General features: G+C 42.0%; 1 protein-coding gene across 2 annotated transcripts; it reads left to right on the forward strand.

Annotated features, from left to right (window-relative positions):
• Nucleotides 1–6582, forward strand: RAB29 (RAB29, member RAS oncogene family). 2 transcript variants are annotated; one of them, XM_020903038.2, is made up of 6 exons: nucleotides 1–180; nucleotides 367–616; nucleotides 2433–2504; nucleotides 3672–3853; nucleotides 4141–4262; nucleotides 4541–6582. In XM_020903038.2, exons 2-6 carry the CDS (start codon nucleotides 493–495, stop codon nucleotides 4650–4652), a joined length of 612 nt encoding a protein of 203 aa, XP_020758697.1. In that variant the 5' UTR covers nucleotides 1–180; nucleotides 367–492; the 3' UTR covers nucleotides 4653–6582. The 2 variants fall into 2 exon arrangements, with proteins under 2 accessions (XP_020758697.1, XP_020758699.1); XM_020903040.2 differs by lacking the exon at nucleotides 367–616 and having other exon boundaries at nucleotides 4–180.
• Nucleotides 6583–21539: the final 14957 nt, after the last annotated feature.

Genomic DNA, 21539 nt, shown 5'->3' on the forward strand with positions numbered 1-21539 from the left:
GCGATGCTGCACGTGACACGCAGAGGTAGGCGAGGGGACCGCGCCAACCTGAGGCGGCTAGGCGCACGCCTCTCTTTCTGTGCGGTTAGGGGATGGCTCCCATCTCCTCCCCACGGTGAGGTGAAATAAGCTGGCCGTGTTCCGTCGCCCGCCGGAGCAGCCCCGGGGAAGTCCGGTCGGGTAAGGCATCGTGGTTCCTCGCCCCTTTTCTCGGCAGCCGGGCGGGCAGGGGAAGAAGGTAACAGCCGTGGGCTCGGAGCCTGCGCCCTGCGCCCCGCCCAGGCTGCGGCCGCGCGGGGAGGAAGCGCGTCTAGTTAAGCGCAAAGTTTCCTTTTTTGTTTTGGTTTTTTTTTGCTTTCTCTTCAGAGTCGCCCTAACGGGCCGTGGGGCGGGTATGCCACACTTCAGTTTGAGCGGGGGTCCCGAGACTAAAGGGTGAAAATAAGCGAGCCCCCCACTCCCCGCCTCCGTAAAGCGTCCATCCCGCTAGCCATGAGCAGCCGCGACCACCTGTTCAAAGTGTTGGTGGTGGGGGACGCCGCGGTGGGCAAGACGTCCCTGGTGCAGCGATATTCCCAGGACAGCTTCAGCAAACACTACAAGTCCACGGTGGGAGGTGAGACGCTGCGGGGAGCGGCCGGGGTCCTGCGACTCCAGCCGCGGACTGGAGTGGGCTGGGGGCCGGGGGTTTTGCGGTCTTTAGGTCCTTCCCCGGGCTCGGAAGGAGCTGTCTGGGGCCCTGGTGTTTGATGTGCATGCCTCTTGGGGGTTTTTCCAGTTAAGTTTTCCCAGTCAGAGCTGACTGTCTCGAGAGAGAAAGGCAAAGATGTGACGGTAGGAAATGGGGAAGGGTGGGTGAGCAAATGAGCAGTTGCTGCGTTTCGCTGGGGAACTGTGAACTCAAGTCTCCAGCCTTCCTAGCGGTCACCGGCAAATCTCTGCGACAAGCGGACGCCGCTGAGACCTTCTGGAGAACCTAGTTAGGTACCAGCTGGGGCTGCCTGTTCTGCCTTTCACGAGAGTTACAGACAGCTGTTGAAGGAACAAGGAACTCAAGGAACCTGGCCTCAAGGAGCCTGGCTTTGTTATGGAGATGCCTGCCTGGGCGAGCCCCTCGGACACTCAGTCAGATACTGATGAGCTGTGTGCTTTTTGTCCATTGATTGTTTAAATAAAGACAACCTATTCCTGGTGTAAAATATACCACTTTTCTGACCCCTTTTTCTCTCAGACTGGGGAGGCCAAGGACAGGGGACACCAGGGGTTAATTCACTTCTTTCCAGGTGTGGCCTTTGGACTCATCTTTCCAGAAGTAGAAGAATGCCTTTTAATTAAAAGTTTAGCTGGGGAGAGCTGGTGAAGAGGGAAAGTAACAAACATTTATTTATCTCCATTAAAAGAACTTTTGTAAAACAAATTTTGAAAATGTACACTAGTGTTCATTATGGAATTTTTAAAAATTAACATGCAATTACATTGCAACTAAGACATCTTCCTTAAGAACATCCATTAAAATGAAGGGTTTTAAGTTTCAAACAAATTAAAAAAAAAAAAAGTAGCATGAGGGCCCCTAATTCATGGATTTGGTTTAAAAGTATCCCACTAATTTTTAGCAATTGCTCTAGTTTTTCTTGGCTGTTTTTTTCAGTGTTTATTCTAAATTTCCCCTAGCTTTCATTTCTGTCATAGATGTGAAGAAATATATTTCCAAACATCAGAAATTATCCTGTTTCTGTCTTTGTCAAAAGCTCTTCCCCCTTGGCCTTAACTCACAGAGTCTCAGCATCTACAGATGTGACAGTAGCTTCCAGCACAGCTCTTAAGCATCAACCATGGGGTGAATCCTCTGGGACCTTTTCACTTTATCTCATTCCTGCCCAGGATAATTCCTACAGCCTTATGAAGGATGTAGAATTCCCCCCAAGGGTGTGATTTTCTCATAATACAATTGGATAAGAAACCAACAGTGAAACTGAGTGTGGAAGATGCAAAGGCCAACACACTTACCTCATTTCCCTCTTCTACCTCATCATCCCTTCCCTGAGTAAGCCCCCTAAATCTTCCAAAAACTGTTTAACCTGAGATAAGGAGTTGTTTTTGTAATTACTCTCACCTAATATTCTCCAATTGAGTTTTCTCAGCCTGAGCCAACTGTCTGAAAAGAGATTAGGCAATATTAGTAGGATCAAATAATTGGTTTGACAAGAGTAAAAGCCAGGGATGCCTTCAGAAGATGCATGTGAATTATATGTCCCATATTTAGTACATGGGTGTGGTCCATTGAGGGCTTAAAATAACAAAATAAACAAACAATGAATGAATGAATGTGATTGGAGTTGTGTGTCCCTAGGGTTGTATATGCATATTTGATATGACTTTGTGGACTTTTTAAAGGTAAACTTTATTCAAGTACATTATACATATATTTTCAGTGGACTTTGCTCTGAAGGTTCTCCAGTGGTCTGACTCAGAGATGGTGCGCCTCCAGCTGTGGGATATTGCAGGTAGGATGGGAAGATGGGACAAGAACAAGGGGAGATATTTTGGTTTAACCAACAAGCTTTCAGAGAAAAAGTAGAACCAAAAGTTTTTTTCTGAAGCTGGAATGATCAGACTACTCCGAGGACATGTAAGCTGAATAGATGTAGAACTTTTGTAGATGTGTTCTGTAAATGTTTTACCCTGAATAAATATAGAGCAGTCTCTGTGTGAGTGGAAGGGGCTGGTGAGGTAGTGAACTATGAAGACCATAGGTGGATGCTCCCACATCAGGCAGAGGGTGCTCTTTCTAAGGTTTCCAGCTGACCTTGGTGAGAAACAAGAGAAGACAATAATAATAGCTAGACAGTGTATTAAAAAGCAGAGACATCACTTCGCCAACAAAGGTCTGTCTAGTCAAAGCTATGGTTTTTCCAATAGTCATGTACAGATGTGAGAGCTGGACCATAAAGAAGGCTGAGCGCTGAAGAACTGATGCTTTCAAATTGTGGTGCTGGAGAAGACTCTTGAGAGTCCCTTGGACTGCAAGGAGATCAAACCAGTCAATCATAAAGGAAATCAACCCTAAATATTCATTGGAAGGACTGATGCTGAAGCTCCAATACTTTTGTCCATCTGATATGAAGAGTGGACTGACTGGAAAAGACCCTGATGCTGGGAAAGATTGAAGTCAGAAAGAGAAGGGGACAACAGAGGATGAGATGGTTGGATGGCATCAGAGTCAATGGACATGAGTTTGAGCAAACTCTGGGAGATAGTGAAGGACAGGGAATCCTGGCATGCTGCAGTCCATGGGGTCACAGAGAGTTGAACACAACTGAGTGGCTGAACAACAACAACCCTTATTTATTATTTGCTAATCACTTTTCTAAGCGTTTTAAATTCACTGACTCATTAATCTTTACAACTAGCCTATAGTAAAAAGCCACTGCTTTCCCCCACTTTACAGAGGAGCAATCTGAAGCACTGAAACCTTGACTTATCCAAAGTCATATAGGTAGTAGATGACAGAGCAGGAATTTGGAAGTGGATGATCTGGGTACAGAATCTGGACTCACCCACTCCTCATACTGCCCTCTTTCCCTTAATGAAGATGGAAAGGGCAGGGTGTCAGACAGGGTCCCCAAGCTGGTTCTGAGGATCACCTTCTCAAGAACTGTCTTACTTCCCAGGGCAGGAGCGCTTCACCTCTATGACCCGACTTTACTATCGGGATGCCTCTGCCTGTGTTATTATGTTTGATGTTACCAATGCCACTACCTTCAGAAACAGCCAGAAATGGAAGCAAGACTTGGACAGCAAGCTCACACTGCCCAATGGAGAGCCGGTGCCCTGCCTGCTCTTAGCCAACAAGGTATGTGGTCAGCTTGGGAAATGGCCCCTGGCTTCAGTCTGTGGTCAGAGAGTAAGTGGATCTAAAATGCACTCTGATTCTAGGTTTCCACTTGCCCTTCTCATGCTGGCAAAATCTTCTCTACCTCTTTTCAAGAGATGTTGAAACTTTCTTTGAGAAGAACGTTGACTGTAGATTTCTGATGCTGCTGTTCTAGCCATTGGGGGAACTATTTCAAATCCACATGTATCTGAGCAATGTTCCTATTCCTAGGAGGTTTATGGTGTTGCCTTTATTTTCTTTGCCAGTGTGATCTATCCCCCTGGGCAGTGAGCCGAGACCAGGTTGACCGGTTCAGTAAAGAGCATGGTTTCACAGGTTGGACAGAAACCTCAGTCAAGGAGAACAAAAATATTAATGAGGCCATGAGGTGAGTAGCTTATGCTGTTCTAGGGACAGGCATACAGGTTTACCCATCTTTCACTGCAGCATCTTGGACCTTCTTGTTTCTGAGCAAACAAGAACAGACTGAGCCAATGGAATGCCAGCTTCTGAAGGCCAGGGATACTCTCTTCTCTCCTGAGATAATTGGGGAAAATGAGGCATTTAAACCTTGTGGCTTTACTGAATGCCATCTGGTGACGAAACAGACAATATCTGCCCTTTCTCCATTCAGTTTCTCAGGCTTATTTTTTATTTGATTTTTAGAGTCCTCATTGAAAAGATGATGAGCAATTCCAGAGAAGATATGTCTTTGTCCACTCAGGGGAACTACATCAACCTGCAAACCAAGCCCTCCTCCAGCTGGGCCTGCTGCTAGTAGCATTTGGCTTGTTTTCCCTCTCAGCTCCAGGAAGTCTTTCTCTTCCCTTTGATTGCCCACCCAACAGTTTTACTAAGTACATTTGACCTGTCTGCTGGTGACTGTCTGGTAAGGAGAGCCATCATCACTAAGAAGAGATGCGTGGGACCCATCGGCATTTCTGCCTCTTGCTTGCTGCTGGCTTAGAGAGACCAGTCAGTGTCTTCTGTCCAAACAAGATCATCTCATCCCTCAGTTTGTGATCTGGGATTGATTTTGTGGGAAGGATTAGAAATTAGCATCTGTGTTTCAAGAAGCATAATTCTCACCTGCTTTTGAGTGTATTTTTCCATTCAATGTATATTGATATCCCAGTCTGATAGGACTTCAGTTACAAGGAAAGTGAGATCAAAGCTCATTTCCCAAATTCCTTGTTGGCCATTGCTTTCAGATTCTTTCTGTTTTGCCTTCGAATTAAACATCTGATTCCGAGATGCAGGAGGAGTGGGGCCAGATAATATGGGTTTAGGGCTACTGGAGGCCCTAAACGAAAAGTCACTGTATTTTTTTTTAAGATTCTAAAGTTGTATTAGCTTTCTCTTGTCTTGGCTCTAAAAATAGCCAAGCTTTTAAATGAACTCTTTGGTGAGAGCATTTCTTTCTCCAAAGAAATTGATTCTCACATTAATGTTTTCTAGTGTCTTTTTCCCAGTGGACTGGGGACCAGGTTTGCAGGTTTCTGGGTTGATGTCTTGCTGCATAATGCTGCAAGTGACATCAGTTGGCTATGGTGCCCTAAAATAGGTCTGTTCCTCAAAGCTCTGGGAGTCTGAGTGGAAAAAGAGGGAGAGGTTAACAGAACAAAATCCTGTGGGGCAACTTGCTTATGAGCACTTTTGTGGCTAGCACTTAACAGCCATAGGAAATAAATATTATGCATAGAACTTTGCCTAGAGGTGGAAAGTAGACAGACAGAAAATCATTAGGTAATTTAAGTGCTAAATTGGGTAGAGTTTTTAGTATCCAATCACTTCTAGACAGTCTAATTTGTTAAATTCTCACAGGATGGTGATTTATAACCTACCTAGAGTTATGAATATTCTTAGTGAGCTCAGACTTAGAGCTCTGTGAGAGACATTAGCTAAATAAGTGTTCTAAGTCTGTGGTCCCCACATCTAATCAAAACCACCTGGAAAGTTTGTTTAAAGATTTTAAAATAAAATGTTTTAAGATCAGTTTCCCAATCTGACCTACTAAATCAAAATGTCCAGGAGTGAAACCTGGGGATTCACTGTTGTTATTTTCAAAACTTCCCAGGCAATTCTGATCAGGCCAGTTTGGAAACCACAGCTGGAGAATGTGGTAAAAATGCAGAGATCCAGGCCTTCCCAATGAAATGTCCCTGGGCTTCTGTAGGCTCCATTAGTTCTCTAGGTGATTTTGACACACACCAGACTGGGGCTTCCCAGGTGGCACTAGAGGTAAAGAACCCGCCTGCCAGTGCACTAGACATAAGAGATGAGGGTTGGATCCCTGGGTCAGGAAGAACCCCTAGAGGAGAAAATGACAACCCACTCCAGTATTCTTGCCTAGAGAATCTCATGGACAAGGAACCTGATGGGCTACAGTCCATAGGGTTGCACAGTCTGACATGACTGAAGTGACTTAGCACGCATGCGTGCAGACTGAAAACCACTCTCCTAAGAAATCAGAAGCCAGATATCAGAGCCTTTGATGGTTTGTTTTTAATGCCAGTTGTTATAAATTTTGCACAGTCTTTTTAGACCTTCAAGTTCTCTTTTGTATTTCCCATTCCAGATAGAGTTTTTATTACAATGATTCTGAAAGTAACAGTGGAAGAACAAGTTCTCTGTGAAAAGAAAATTGATTTTTATTCACTGATTTGAACCCCTGCACAATCACAAATAAATGGGAAATAAGTGTTGTATTCATGGTAGTTATTGACCTTCAATATGAGTTTGTTTAAGTGTTATTTTATACTGATAAGAGTATTCTGGAAATGGAGACTTTTTAAAATACCTTCTTTAAAATGAAGGTAAGTGTTATTCTGTTCATCTGTTAATTTACTAGTACCAGTTGCCTTGTTCCAATTCAGTGATGTAACTTCTCAAATACTGCTTGGAAATGTGACCATTTAAAAAAAAAATTGAATATGTTTTCTTTTCCCACTTGCTGACTCAGGATATTTCTGCCTTTTCAAGCATTGCTAGAGGCTAGCCTACCAGCCCTTCTGGATTTTCTCTCCCAGCTGGTGAACATTATGGCCCTGAAACCAATTAAGAAGAAAGTGAAATATAATTCCTCTCCATATCCCTATCTGTAAAGAAAAGAGAAAGAAAAAGATAAGGAAGAAAAAATATTTACATGATCAGAAATGTGATTATATTAAAAATAATTAGATCTTATCATTTGGATGCTACCTCTTGGGTAAAACTGTTTGGAACATGGATATCATTGTAGCCCTTCCCTAGAGAAATTTCCATATTTGAGACAAGATTCCCCTTCACTTATCCAGCTAGTCTGTGGCCAAGAAGAAAACATAAGCATTCCCTGCAGAGTGGTCTAAGAGATATGAGGAAGGGCTGAGAACAGAGCTGTGAGGCTGTGACTGCCCTGGCTTGCTATTTTGAACAGAATAGCTGAGTGATCAAACAAGCTGGGAAAGGAACCACAGGTCACGGAAGGCCCCTCAGCAGCAAGTGATGGTGTGCTCTTCTGTGCTATATAATGAGCCACGGTTGCTCTGAGATGATTTCTCTAACTCACTTAGCAATAGCTGAGGACTATTTGAGTTCTTCATTTTCCCCCTTATCTCCAGATTTAACTCTTTTCCTTAGCTGGTCTGTATTCTGTCCTCAGAACACTGTCCCATCTAACAGAAGGCTCTTCCTGCCTTTTATACTTTTGTAGGCAGTGGCCAAGGTTAGCAGATGTAAAAATTTCCATGATATTCTGTACAATCCAGTGATTAGATTGCTCAAGGAAATAAACTTAAGTGCCCTTTTCTCCTTCACCCCCTTGGTTCACTATGTATAGGAAGAGGCCCCAGCTGTGTACATGACTCATTTATTAAAGGCAAATACCCCCCTGCTGCAAATTGGAATAGGTAGAAAGCCAGTCAAAAATGTGCATTGGAAAGAACTCTACATGTATTTTTGACTTGAGAATATATCTACGCATGATCTTTGTTGTTGTTAGAAAAACCCTGCCCTCTCTTTGGCTTTCAAGTGTAATCTGAATTCTGTTGTTTTATCTGCAGTTTTAGTATAATAATGGTATTGTTTTGCTTTAGGTTTCTCCAGGGAGATAGAAGTAGTAAGATACAGATATGTATGTATGTATGTATATGAATATGTGTGTGTATATATGTAAGGGATTTATTATAAGAATTTGTCTCGTGTAATTATGGAGGCTGGCCAGCCTGAACCTGTGGAGCTGATGCCCCAGTTCAAGTCCCCAGACTGGAAGAGCTGATGTTCCTGTTCAGAGGCCGTCAGGAGAATTCTCTGCTACTCAAGATGGGGCGTCAACCTTTTCTTCTGTTCAGGTCTTCAACTGACTGGATGAGCCCTACCTACATTAGAGAAAGCAATCTGCCTTATGGCATCTACCAATGTAAGTGTTAATCTCATCCCAAAACACGGTCACAGAAACACCCAGAATAATGGTAACCAAATATCTGGGTAAACCCATGTTCCAGTCAAATTGACACACAAAATTAACCATTACTTGCACTTAACAGTTCTTTACTATATAATGGTACTGTTTTGATAACTTTCTTCACACTCAAATTGATTTACACTTATCTGATTAGGAACTAACCTACTACTAATGGGAGTAAAGAGGAAAAGCAGATATGAAAGGAAGAAAATAAGATTGACATTTTATGATTTATCATGACATGAGATGGGCGGTCCAGTAGTACTGGATACCAGTATCTGACTGTGTAAACTCTTCCCTCAGATCTGTGAGTTTTGCATGTTTCATATACTACCGTAGAAATAAGAAAGCAAACAGTTCTCATTTTATATTTGAGGGAACAAATATCTCAAAATTTGACTAATGAAAGGCAGCCATTTGAATCTGTAATAAAGCCAAGACATAACTGCAGATCTTCAAATTCCCCATCCCCATTCTATGATTTAGGTTTCTGGGAAGCATATGACCTGAAAAACCTATTTTATTAATAGAATATGAGCCCAGACATTTAGAGAAGCAGAACTGGCTCTTGGGTTGGAAATTTAGTTTGTATTAGACTTTGAGATCATGTTCAGAGACATGTGTAATTAAACTTGGGGCCAAGTTTAGTGCTGTTTGAATAGCACGCAGCACAGATATGTCCTGAGATGTTTGACAAGTTCCAATGACTAAGATAATGTCACCCAAATGCAGTGACTGTCATTTAATTTTGAACATCAGCTTTCTTATTTGCAAATACAGAAATTTTAAAAAGTTATTCTTTTCCATTATAGTTTATCACAAGACACTGAATAGTTTCCTATACTATACAGTAAGACCTTGTTGTTTATTTTATATATGCAAGTACAGGGATTTTATGCTCAAAATTCTCCAAGCCAGGCTTCAGCAATACGTGAACTGTGAACTTCCAGATGTTCAAGCTGGTTTTAGACAAGGCAGAGGATCCAGAGATCAAATTGCCAACATCCGCTGGATTATTGAAAAAGCAAGAGAGTTCCAGAAAAACATCTATTTCTGCTTTATTGACTACGCCAAAGCCTTTGACTGTGTGGATCACAATAAACTGTGGAACATTCTGAAAGAGATGGGAATACCAGAACACCTGACCTGCCTCTTGAGAAACCTGTATGCAGGTTAGGAAGCAACAGTTAGAACTGGACATGGAACGACAGACTGGTTCCAAATAGGAAAAGGAGTATGTCAAGGCTGTATATTGTCACCCTGCTTATTTAACTTATATGCAGAGTACATTATGAAAAACGCTGGGCAGGAGGAAGCACAAGCTGGAATCAAGATTGCCGGGAGAAATATCAATAATCTCAGATATGCAGATGACACCACCCTTATGGCAGAAAGTGAGGATGAACTAAAAAGCCTCTTGATGAAAGAGGAGAGTGAAAAAGTTGGCTTAAAGCTCAACATTCAGAAAACTAAAATCATGGCATCTGGTCTCATCAGTTCATGGCAAATAGATGGGGAAACAGGGTCAGACTTTATTTTTTGGGGTTCCAAAATCACTGCAGATGGTGATTGCAGCCATGAAATTAAAAGACACTCCTTGGAAGGAAAGTTATGACCAACCTAGATAGCATATTAAAAAGCAGAGACATTACTTTGCCAACAAAGGTCCATCTGGTCAAGGCTATGGTTTTTCCAGTGGTCATGTATGGATGTGAGAGTTGGACTGTGAGGAAAGCTAAGCACTGAAAAATTGATGCTTTTGAACTATGGTGTTGGAGAAGACTCTTGAGAGTCCCTTGGACTGCAAGGAGATCCAACCAGTCCATCCTAAAGGAGATCAGTCCTGGGTGTTCACTGGAAGGACTGATGCTGAAGCTGAAACTCCCAATACTTTGGCCACCTCATGCGAAGAGTTGACTTATTGGAAAAGATCCTGATGCTGGGAGGGGTTGGGGGCAGGAGGAGGAAGGGACGACGGAGGATGAGATGGCTGGATGGCATCACCGACTCGATGGACATGAGTTTGAGTAAACTCCGGGACTTGGTGATGGACAGGGAGGCCTGGCGTGCTGCAGTTCATGGGGTCACAAAGAGTCAGACACGACTGAACGACTGAACTGACAGGGATTTTAACAGCCATTCCATTTTCAACTGTTGTTGCCAGTCCAACTCTTTGTGACCCTGTAATAATGAGAGCTGGGGAAAAAATAATAAAAATAATAAATAATAAAAAGTAATAATGCTTATGTATTTTTCAATTAGAAAAAATTATTTAAAAAACAATTAAACCCTTTAACAGTTCTCCAACAAGATGAAGTTCAGATGCCCCAGCATGGCCTATAGAGTTCTTCCTGATTTATACCCTTTCTCCAATCTTATTTTCTCATAGTCCCTTGCTCTCCTCCATCCATCCTCTCTCTACCCCAGCACCACCACCCCACCCCCCCCCCCCCCCCCCCCCCCCCCCCCCCCCCCCGCACCATCTACTGTCCATCTACTGTCTAACATCCATCTACTGTCCTTACAGCAAGCTCTGCTGTTTAGTGAATGCCCCCACGCATTCACTTTATTCTGTCTAAGAATGCATTTCTTCTTGTAGTCCTCCAGTTGGAGTGCCTTCTTCCATGAGATTGTTCCTGACCTCCTTCCTCTACATCACTACATCATTACATCACTCCAAGAAGTAGACTCCCTGCAGCAAGATGCAATTATTTTACATGCCTGGCTCTCTTCTGGACTGCCCTTCCTGGAAAGAAAGCATTTCTTCCCCAGCTCTCATCCCACAATAATAATGGTAGGTATACCACTTAATTAGTGACCTATATAATCTCTCCATGGCCTTTCTAACCTTATTTCCCACTGCTCTATAACATGACCCCTTTGGTCTACTGGTTACTACTCAAACCTGCATAAAAACTCTAAGCCCCCTTTCTTCCCAGCCTGAAATCCTGTCCCACCTCTTTCTCGATTGGTATCCATCTCGTGTCCTACTTCCCTTTAAGAAATCTTTCTTGACATCGTTCCATGAACTTCTGTGGCATAGATCTTTATATCCTCCACAACTCCTACTGCAATACTGGATACATAAAAAGTATCCAATCAAAACTGACTTAAGTGTGAATCCAATTATATGAAAAAAGTCTGCACATGAAAAAAATGGACTGAACATGAATTTATCAAAATGAAAATAGAGGTTTGTTTGGGTTGTGGGACATTTTCCTTACGGAACAGATTTAAAATTGTTATAGAAGTACTTAAAAACCTGTACACCCATTTAATAAATTACTCTTTATGTGGGAAAACTTCAGGGAAGCCACCACCAAAACAGACACATACAAAACAGGAGGCAGTTTATTTAGTAAAAGGAGCTCCTGAAGTTAACACAGCTAAAGGTTAAAAATCAGTTTGCCACTCTCTCTGGCTGTCTAACCTCAAGCAGAGTCTTAATTTTTGTGCCTTAAGTGTCTATATATATAGAATCTTGGGATCATTATGAAAATAAAAATAATCCATGTGAACTGCTTAGACAAATATGTATTTGGCGTATAGAAACATTCAGATATTGGCTACTGGCAACAACAGCTTCCCTGGTGGCTCAGATGGCAAAGCGTCTGCCTACTTTTTTAAAAATGACTTAAAACAACAGAAATGTATTATTTTATAATTCTGGAGGTCAGAGATCCAGAATAGGTTGCATTGGACTAAAACTGAGTTGTTGGAAGGACTGCATTCCTTTCTAGAGGCTCTAGGGAAGAATCATTTTCTTTTCTGGCTTCCAGAGGCCACGCACATCCTGGGCTCATGGTCCCCTTCTTCCATCTTCAGAGCCAGCAAAGGTCCGTCAAGTCTTTCTCACAGATTATCACTCTGACATTTCTTGTCCCTCTCTGTGACTTTTAAGGACCCTTGTGATTATGCTGGGCCTACTCAGATAATCCAGGTTAATTTTATGTTAAGATCAGCTGATTAGCAATCTAGTTCCCTTTCCTACATTCACAGGTTCCAGAGGTTAGGTCATAGAACTGAGGAGTAGTGGGTTAAGGAACAACTTGTCTGGAGTCACACAGCTAGCTGGTAGTAAGTAGGGCCAAGAACATTATTGTTATAATTCAAATAATATATTTTTTAGAAAGAAATATAATTCTTTTGTAATTTGACCTCTGAAAGACAACTTGATTAATGAGTATGAATATTCCTCCAGGATTTTCTCTGCATATGCAATCCCAGCTGTACAACGCTTTCTCCTAAAAACAAAACGAAACAAATTTATGCACGGCTTCCTGAAACTTGCTTTTTTTCTTCTTTAATGTATCTTGGATATCTCCCCTTGTTAGACATAGTTCTACCTCATTCCTTTTACTTGCTACATAGGATTATATGGATGTATTATAATTTACTTGACTAGTTATCTAGTAATAGATGTTTGGATTATTTCTTTTTCCTCTCTTCAAATAGTGCCACAGAATCTCTCTATAAATTTATAGACTTGTGTGAAACCTTCTTTATGAACTCCTAGAAGTAAGTCAAAGGGTATCCATACTTTAACTTTACATATAGTGCCAAATTTCCTTCCAAAACGTTGGTCCCATTATATACTCCCACCAGTAGGATATGAGGGGCCAGTTTATCCATATCCTTAACAAGACTGTTTTCAACCTTTACCAATTTAAGTAGTGAAACGTTAAAAAAAAAAAATTTTGGTTATGATTAAATGTATTGTCATTTTTATTTCTTATGTTAGTCACCTATTTGTATCCTATGTCTGTTTTTACTTTGTTGTCTTTGTTTAGTGCTTTTGTAAAAGCTCACTGTATATTAAGGATATTAACTTTTTCTCATACATATTGTAAATATTTTCCCCAGTTCATGAAGAGATTTAAAGTAGAATAATATTAGACTTGTGCCTGAGAAACTCTGGCAACAGCTTAAATGTTAGTATAAAGCATTCAGACTTTATTATGAGAACTGTAAGGACATATTGAAAATTTAAGTATTAGGAATGCCATGAGTGCTGTAGTTCAGGAAGGTAGTATTGTTTGTTGTATATACCACACATTCCAAAAATCGAAGAGAAGCTGTTGCAGTAATTTAAGCATGAATGGTGACAATGGACATGGCAAGTGAATAGTGAATTTGAGAAATGCAGTGAAGAAAGAATCAAGAGGTTTCCTTGTTGAAGACTAACAGTGAAGGGTTGGGGTGGAGTCAGTAGCACCAAGGATTTGAGCTCAGGCGATTAAGATGCTGCTGACAGAAATGAGGAGTCAGGAAAAGAATGTGGGTAGGGGAAATAATTTGTTTGGCATAGATGAACTGAGCTTGTGGGTATTCAAAGTGGAAATGTCTGCTAGGCAGTCAGGATACTGGACTGGAACTCCAATATACTGGAATTCATTGGAGGCAGAGAGGCTGGCAGCAGTTGGTAGAATCATGTCCATACTGGGTGTGGTCAGGATACAGTACTTCTAGGAATGGTTAGGAGATAGTGGAGAATAAGTGACAGCACTTTGGACATGTTATTGTTGTTCAGTCACTAAGTCGTGTCCAACTCTTTGCGACTTCATGGACTGCAGCACACCAGGCTTCCCTCTCCTCCACTTTCTCCAGGATTTTGCTCAAGTTCATGTCCATTGAGTTGGTGATACTATCTAACCGTCTCATCCTCTGCCGCCCTTTTCTCCTTTTGCTTTTGATCTTTCCCAGCCTCAGGGTTTTTCCAGTGAGCTGGCTCTTCACATCAGGTGGTGAAATTATGGACATACTTCCTTGGACATTCATGGAGGTAAAAGATGACTGTCATCACTTCTCACTGTCACCTTTTCTCCATGTGTAGCTGTGGGAACTCTTTGTTTACTCTCTTCCTAAGGATTGTTATGTTCCGGTGGAGGCATAAACCAGCTGTTGGATTTGGGGTTTTCTCTTCAGTGAAGACAGTGTAATCCATTCTGCCTCCTACAGTGCTTCACAGTGTCCAACCTACTTTCACAAGGGAGCCCTTTCTGTTGCTATTGTTAAACTGATCTCATGAAGGAGGGAAGAACTAGCATAATTATCCCCATTTTACAAATGAAGAAGCAGAAGCACAAGAATTTAAAATTTGCTGAAGATCACCTAGGTAGTAAACCACAGTGCTCAGGGCACTTCATTACAAGTGCTCTTTTTGTTATACCTTGGGGCCTCCCCTTTCAGCAGTGTTCACTTAACAGTGTTTACTGGTGGTTTAGATGGATAAGGCTGTGTCATCTTCCATGTTACAAGTGCAAGTTTTCTATGGATTTTACTGCTGTTGAGCCAAACAGCAAGTGTTAGTGTTTTGAGGGTTTTTTCCTTCAACCAGATGTCAAGTTGTACATCCTGTTTGTCTTAGTAGCAGAAACCCACCTAAACTTAGCTCTTAACATTCTTTTATTTATTTATTTTTGGCTGTTCTGGGTCTTCCTTGCTTCATGGGCTCTTCCCTGGTCGTGGCGAGTGGGGGGTGCTCCTCCTTGTGGTGCGCAGGCTTTTCATTGCTCTTGTTGCGGCACATGGCTCTAGCGCGCAAGGGTTTCAGTAGCTGCAGTGTGTGGTTCCCGGGTTCTAGAGCACAGGCTCAGTACTTGTGGTGCACAGGCTTAGTTGTTCCTTGGTATGTGGGATTTTTCCAGACCAGGGGTTGAATCCATGTCTCCTGCACTGGTAGGCGGATTCTTTACCATTTAGCCAACAGGGAAGCCCCAGCTCTTAACATTCTTAGGAGTAGAAAGGAACATAGAAGTCTGGAGCAGAAGAAAAATACACTTGAGAAAATGAATTAGAAAGTTTAAATGGACTTTGGCCCAGTCTTTTTCTGGCTGTGACCTGAGGCAAGGGAGCATCCTTCTTAACCATGAACCTATCTCCAAGAAGGTTTTTGGCCACTGGGGTTACAGAAAGACTAACTAAACACACAGCTCCTCTATCCTACCCTTTCTTATGAGTGTTGTGATGGGACAGAGACTCAGCAGGTTGGAGGTAAAAGATTTTTAAAAAGAAGAAGAATGAAAAAGAAAACACAACTCAAGAATCTTTCTTTAATTTCCTGGCAGGGTCTTCAAAGAAAGGTCCCTTTCTGAGATCCCGTAGACAGTAGAAGCAGTGTCTATCTTTTTTTTTTTAATGGACATTGTGGCATCTTTAATTGAATTATTTAATGTAAGAAAGAACATTTGTCATTCTGTTATGGTTGATGTAGCATACAGCCTTACATAGTTTCTTTTTTTTTAGATTTTTTATTTCTTTTAATTAGAGGCTAATTACTTTACAATATTGTGGTGGTTTTTTGCCATACATTCACATGAATCAGCCATGGATTTACATGTGTTCCCCATCCTGACCCTCCCTCCCACCTCCCTCCCCATCCCATCCCTCAGGGTCATCCCAGTGCACCAGCCCTGAGCACCCTGTCTTGTGCATCAAACCTGGACTGGCCATCTGTTTCATATATGATAATATACATGTTTCAGTGCTATTCTCTGAAATCATCCCACCCTCGCCTTCTCCCACAGAGTCCAAAAGTCTGTTCTTTACATCTTTGTCTCTTTTGCTGTCTCGAATGTAGGGTCATCGTTAGCATCTTTCTAAATTCCATATATATGCGTTAATATACTATATTGGTGTTTTTCTTTCTGACTTACTTCACTCTGTATAACAGGCTCCAGTTTCATCCACCTCATTAGAACTGATTCAAATGCATTCTTTTTAATAGCTGAGTGATATTCCATTGTGTAAATGTACCACAGCTTTCTTATCCAGTTATCTGCTGATGGACATCTAGGTTGCTTCCATGTCCTGGCTATTGTAAACAGTCCTGTAATGAACATTGGGGTACACGTGTCTCTTTCAGTTCTGGTTTCCTCAGTGTGTATGCCCACCAGTGGGATTGCTGGGTCGTATGGCAGTTCTATTTCCAGTTTTTTAAGGATTCTCCACTCTGTTCTCCATAGTGTATGTACTAGTTTGCATTCCCACCAACAGTGTAAAAGGGTTCCTTTTTCTCCACACCCTCTCCAGCATTTACTGTTTGTAGACTTTTGGAGAGCACCATTCTGACCGGTGTGAAGTGGTAACTCATTGTGGTTTTGATTTGCATTTCTCTGATAATGAGTGATGTTGAACATCTTTTCATGTGTTTGTTAGCCATCTCTATGTCTTCTTTGGAGAAATGTCTGTTTAGTTCTTTGGCCCATTTTTTTATTGGGTTGCTTATTTTTTCTGGAATTGAGCCACAGGAGTTGCTTGCATATTCTTGAGATTGTCAGTTGCTTCATTTGCTATTATTTTCTCCCATTCTGAAGACTGTCTTTTCATCTTGCTTCCCTGGTGGCTCAGAGGTTAAAGCGCCTGCCTGCAATGCAGGAGACCTGGGTTTGATCCCTAGGTAAGGACGATCCCCTGGAGAAGGAAATGGCAACCCACTCCAGTATTCTTGCCTGTAGAATCCCATGGACGGGGGAACCTGGTGGGCTACAGTCCATGGCGTCGCAAAGGGTTGGACACAACTGAGCGACTTCACTTTCACTTTTCATAGTTTCCTTTGTGCAAAAGCTTTTAAGTTTAATTAGGTCCCATTAGTTTATTTTTGCTTTTATTTCCGTAACTCTGGGAGGTGGGTCATAGAGGATCATGCCATGATTTACATCAGAGAGTGTTTTGCCTATGTTTTCCTCTAGGAGTTTTATAGTTTCTGGTCTTACATTTAGATCTTTAATCCATTTTGAGTTTATTTTTGTGTGTGGTGTTAGAAAGTGTTCTAGTTTCATTCTTTTACAAGTGGTTGACCAGTTTTCCCAGCACCATTTGTTAAAGAGGTTGTCTTTTTTTCCATTGTATAACCTTGCCTCCTTTGTCAAAGATAAGGTGTCCATAGGTGTGTGGATTTATCTCTGGGCTTCCTATTTTGTTCCATTGATCTATGTTTCTGTCTTTGTGCCAGTACCATACTGTCCTGATGACTGTTGCTTTGTAGTATAGCCTGAAGTCAGGCAGGTTGATTCCTTCAGGTCCATTCTTCTTTCTCAAGATTGCTTTGGTTATTCGAGGTTTTTTGTATTTCCATACAAATTGTGAAATTATTTGTTTTAATGCTTTGAAAAATACCGTTGGTAGCTTGTTAGGATTGCATTGAATCTATAGATTGCTTTGGGTAGTATACTCATTTTCATTATCTTGCTTCTTCTGATTCATGAACATGGTATATTTCTCCATCTATTTGTGTCATCTTTGATTTCTTTCATCAATGTTTTATAGTTTTCTATATATAGGTTTTTTGTTTCTTTAGGTAGAGTTATTCCTAAGTATTTTATTCTTTTCATTGCAATGGTGAATGGAATTGTTTCCTTAAGTTCTCTTTCTGTGTATAGGAATGCAGGGATTTCTGTGGGTTAATTTTATATCCTGCCACTTTACTATATTCATTGATTAGCTCTAGTAATTTTCTGGTAGAGGATCATGTCATCTGCAAACAGTGAGAGTTTTACTTCTTCTTTTCCAATATAGATTCCTTTTATTTCTTTTTCTTCTCTGATTACTGTGGCTAAAACTTACAAAACTATGTTGAAGCAGTGTCTGTCTTTAAACCTGGCTGGCTGATTTTCACACGGCCACAGAAGTGGAAGTGCCCAGCATGGAGTAAGTGCTCAAAAATTTTTACAAAGCTCCCAGAAACTATGGCATAGCCTTGAAGGAAATGGGTCTTTGTTAGGGGTAGGAAAGAAATATCAGACTCACTGCCCCCACACTGTCACTTCTTATTGTCTTTAACATATGCAGGGGAGAAGGAAAAGGCTAATTCTCAACATGTAACAAAATCATAGGGGAAATTAAGCATTGGGTTCCAAAAGCCATTAAATTTCATTTCCTGGGAGAAAGAATAACCGTCTTTTCTGTCTCCTGAGCCTGTTTCTTTTTCACAATTTCATATATTGTCTCTTCAAGGTTAACTGACAGTGCATCTAAGATCTAACATGTCAGATGATCAGTGTCTTTCTTCAGTTTCCTACAGAATGGCTGTGCTTGAGGCAGGTGTCCAGGGGAGATTGTGTGGGGATGCACTGCAGGGATCTGACCTTGCAGGTTGCATTTCAGATTCTCCTCACGGCTAGGGAGACAGTTCTAGGGGTCTTGTAGGCATAACTCTGTACTTGCTCACTAAAAAGTAAACTAGAAGCTCAAGTCTTCCTTCCTTCCTGAGAGACAGTGTTTGTTAAAATACTGAGTGAAGGGACTTCCCTGCTGATCCAGTGGTGAAGACTCCCCACTTCCACTGCAGAGGGAACAGGTTTGATCCCTGGCTGGGAAACTAAGATCCCATGTGCCACACAGTGTGGCCAAAAAAACAAAAAGAACAGTACCTGGAACAAATGAAAAAGGGTATCCAGTGTTTTTAAAAAGAGAAAAAAAGAAATAGTGAATAAACAAGCAAACAGAAGCTATTAGCTGAAGCTGAGATAAGGAGAGAGAGAGAATATGGCCCTCACTTTGGAAAAGGAATAGCCTTCATTCAGTGGCCATCTGTACATAGGCCTGGAAGTAAACTACATTGCCAAGGCCCAGAAGACCTGTTCCGAACTTTCCATCTGCCTGGATATGTAGACTGGTCAGTTCCTTTCATTGCCTAATAAATGAATAACAAGAACTCCTCTGCCTCATCTCACAATAACAAATAATGGTATTTGCTAAATAACAGCAATCTGACCTAATAAAAGAGCTTCCAAGAAAGTCACCTGTGACTGCACCACGCCAGCCTCTCCACTGGCATTGTGACAATAATGGATGACAATACTTAGTCAAAACATATTTGGACATCCGCTAAGACTACCACCAGAAAAAAAAAAAAAAAAGATGACTACTATCAAAAAACACCAAAACAAGGGTTTCCCTGGTGTCTCAGGGGTAAATAATCCACCTGCCAATGCAGGAGACGTGAATTTGATTCCTGATCCAGAAAAAGCCCACATGCTGCGAAGTAACTAGCCTGTGTGCCACAACTATTGAGCCTGTGCTGTAGAGCCAGGGAACCACGGCTAACGAACCCATGTGCTGCAACCACTGAAGCCCACACACCCTAGAACCTGTGCTCTGCAACAAGAGAAGCCATCACGAGAAGCACTTGCTCTGCAACTAGAGAAAAGCCTGTGCAGCAATGAAGACCCAGCACAGCCAAAAGTGAATAACTTATAAAACCAAAACAAGTGTTGGCAAGATATGGAGAAACTGGACCCCTTGTGCACTGTTGGTGGGAACGTTAAATAGTGCACCTGCTATGGAAAATAGTATGGAGATCCCTCAAAAAAATTAAAAATAGAATTACTGTACGAGCTAGGATTTCCACTTCTGGGTATATACTCCCCAAAATTGAAAGCAGGTGCTGAAAGAGCTATTTATATATCACATTTATAGCAGCAATTATTCACCATAGCCAAAATCTGGAAGTGACCCAAGTGTCCACTGACAGAGGAATGGATAAACAAAATGTGGTATATACATACAATGACATAGTATTCAGCCTTTAAAAGGTAGAAAGTTTTTATACATGCTTAAACATGATTGCGCCTGGAGGGACATTATGCTAAGTGAAATAAACCAATCACAAAAGGATAAATACTATATGATTCCACTTAACGTGAGGTTCCTTGTAGCAGTCAAATTCCTGAAGACAGGAAGAAGAATGGTGGGTACCAGGGCTGGGGAGAGAGGGACTGGGGGATTAGTGTTTAAGTATAATGTTTAGTTGAAAATATTCTGGAGATGTGAATGTACTTAATGGTATGCTTTTTTTTTTTTTAACTACCAACAACATTGGGGGGGAAGGGTGGCGTGACATGGAAGAGAAAATATAACTTGTTTAACGCTTTACTGGTGGACTGTGCTATTCTTTTCCCTTGGGGAAGCCAGATTTTACAAGGGGAGACATTCAGGAGGCAACAGTAAAGGTTTGGTTTGTTTGTTTATGAACTGTGGCTTCAGTTGGTTATTAACAGGCTCCCTGTGACAGGGATTGAAGTCTGTTTTATAATGGGTCAGGTAAACCTTGGCCTTTGCCATAGGGATCCTGAGCTCTACTTCTGAGGGTTCTATGCGTCCAACAAATGTTCATAGATATAAATGCAACGATCTGAGTTACCCTCAGTTATTTGACTTGAGTCTTGAACCAGCCCCTCCCCCACCAAGGAATTAGGAATATGAATTTACTAATAACAAATACTTACATTCCGCTTACTGTTCCAGAAACTGTCCTAAAGCCTTTTAACATATCAACTCATTTAACCCTAAGAATTCTATGAATTCAGCACTACTGAATTTTACACATCAGAAAACTGAGGCACAGAGCGGTAAAGCTATACACCTATTAAGTGGTGGGCCTGAGGTTCAAACAGAAAAACCTTCTGGCCCAGCGCTCTTGCTCCTAATTTTTAGGCCCCTAAGGTCCACGACTGGGACGTTAATGACACTGAAGTGATCTCAAGGTCCTAAATGGAGAATGGAACTTGGTGGTGAAGTTATTCCTTTACTGAGAGCCTGCCTCCCTGCTCCAGCAGTTGCTGGGCTCCTGAGGTCCAACGGTGAAGCAAGGAGAAGGGGCTTCTGGGTTTAAGGTCAAAAATTTTGAAGCTGTTAAGTTTCCCTCCAATTCAGAAGCAGCCCCTTGCTGACGAATCAGCTGCCTAGCCCACAGGTATTGCTGTCAGTGGAGTTTTTAGATGACCAAGACAGGCGAAATGATATATCATTAAGCTAACATTAAATAACACTGAGCCCTTCATAAATCTTTTTTCTCAGTCGTCCTAAGGCGCGACCCAAGACGAATCTGCAACTCCGGAGTGGCAACCAGGGGGCGGGACGAGCAGCGACCATTTTTGTTTTGCGGCCGTGCGCTCTCAGAGAATCTTGACAAACAGGACCTCACGGAGGAGGTGGGGCCTCTCCGCGGGCGGGGCGGAGCCTGGAGGGACGTGATGATTCAAACGGACCAATGAGCTCCGCGCATCTGGCAGGAGCTGCCAATGACCGGTCGTGCTGGGGCGGAGTCCACAGGCCCTAGTGGGTTCGGTAGTCCGGCGGCTTTGGCGCATTTTCGGCTGGTTTGATTCATCCATTTTGAAGAGACTGGGGAGCGGGGGGCTCGTCTGATTAAGGGGCCCTGAACCAGGGAGCGGCGGAGTCTGAGAAGCCAGCAGCTCGGGGCTCGGCGGCAGCGGCCTCCTC

Source organism: Odocoileus virginianus, chromosome 11, assembly GCF_023699985.2.
Source record: "Odocoileus virginianus isolate 20LAN1187 ecotype Illinois chromosome 11, Ovbor_1.2, whole genome shotgun sequence".
In the NCBI taxonomy this organism is placed as follows: Eukaryota; Metazoa; Chordata; class Mammalia; order Artiodactyla; family Cervidae; genus Odocoileus; species Odocoileus virginianus.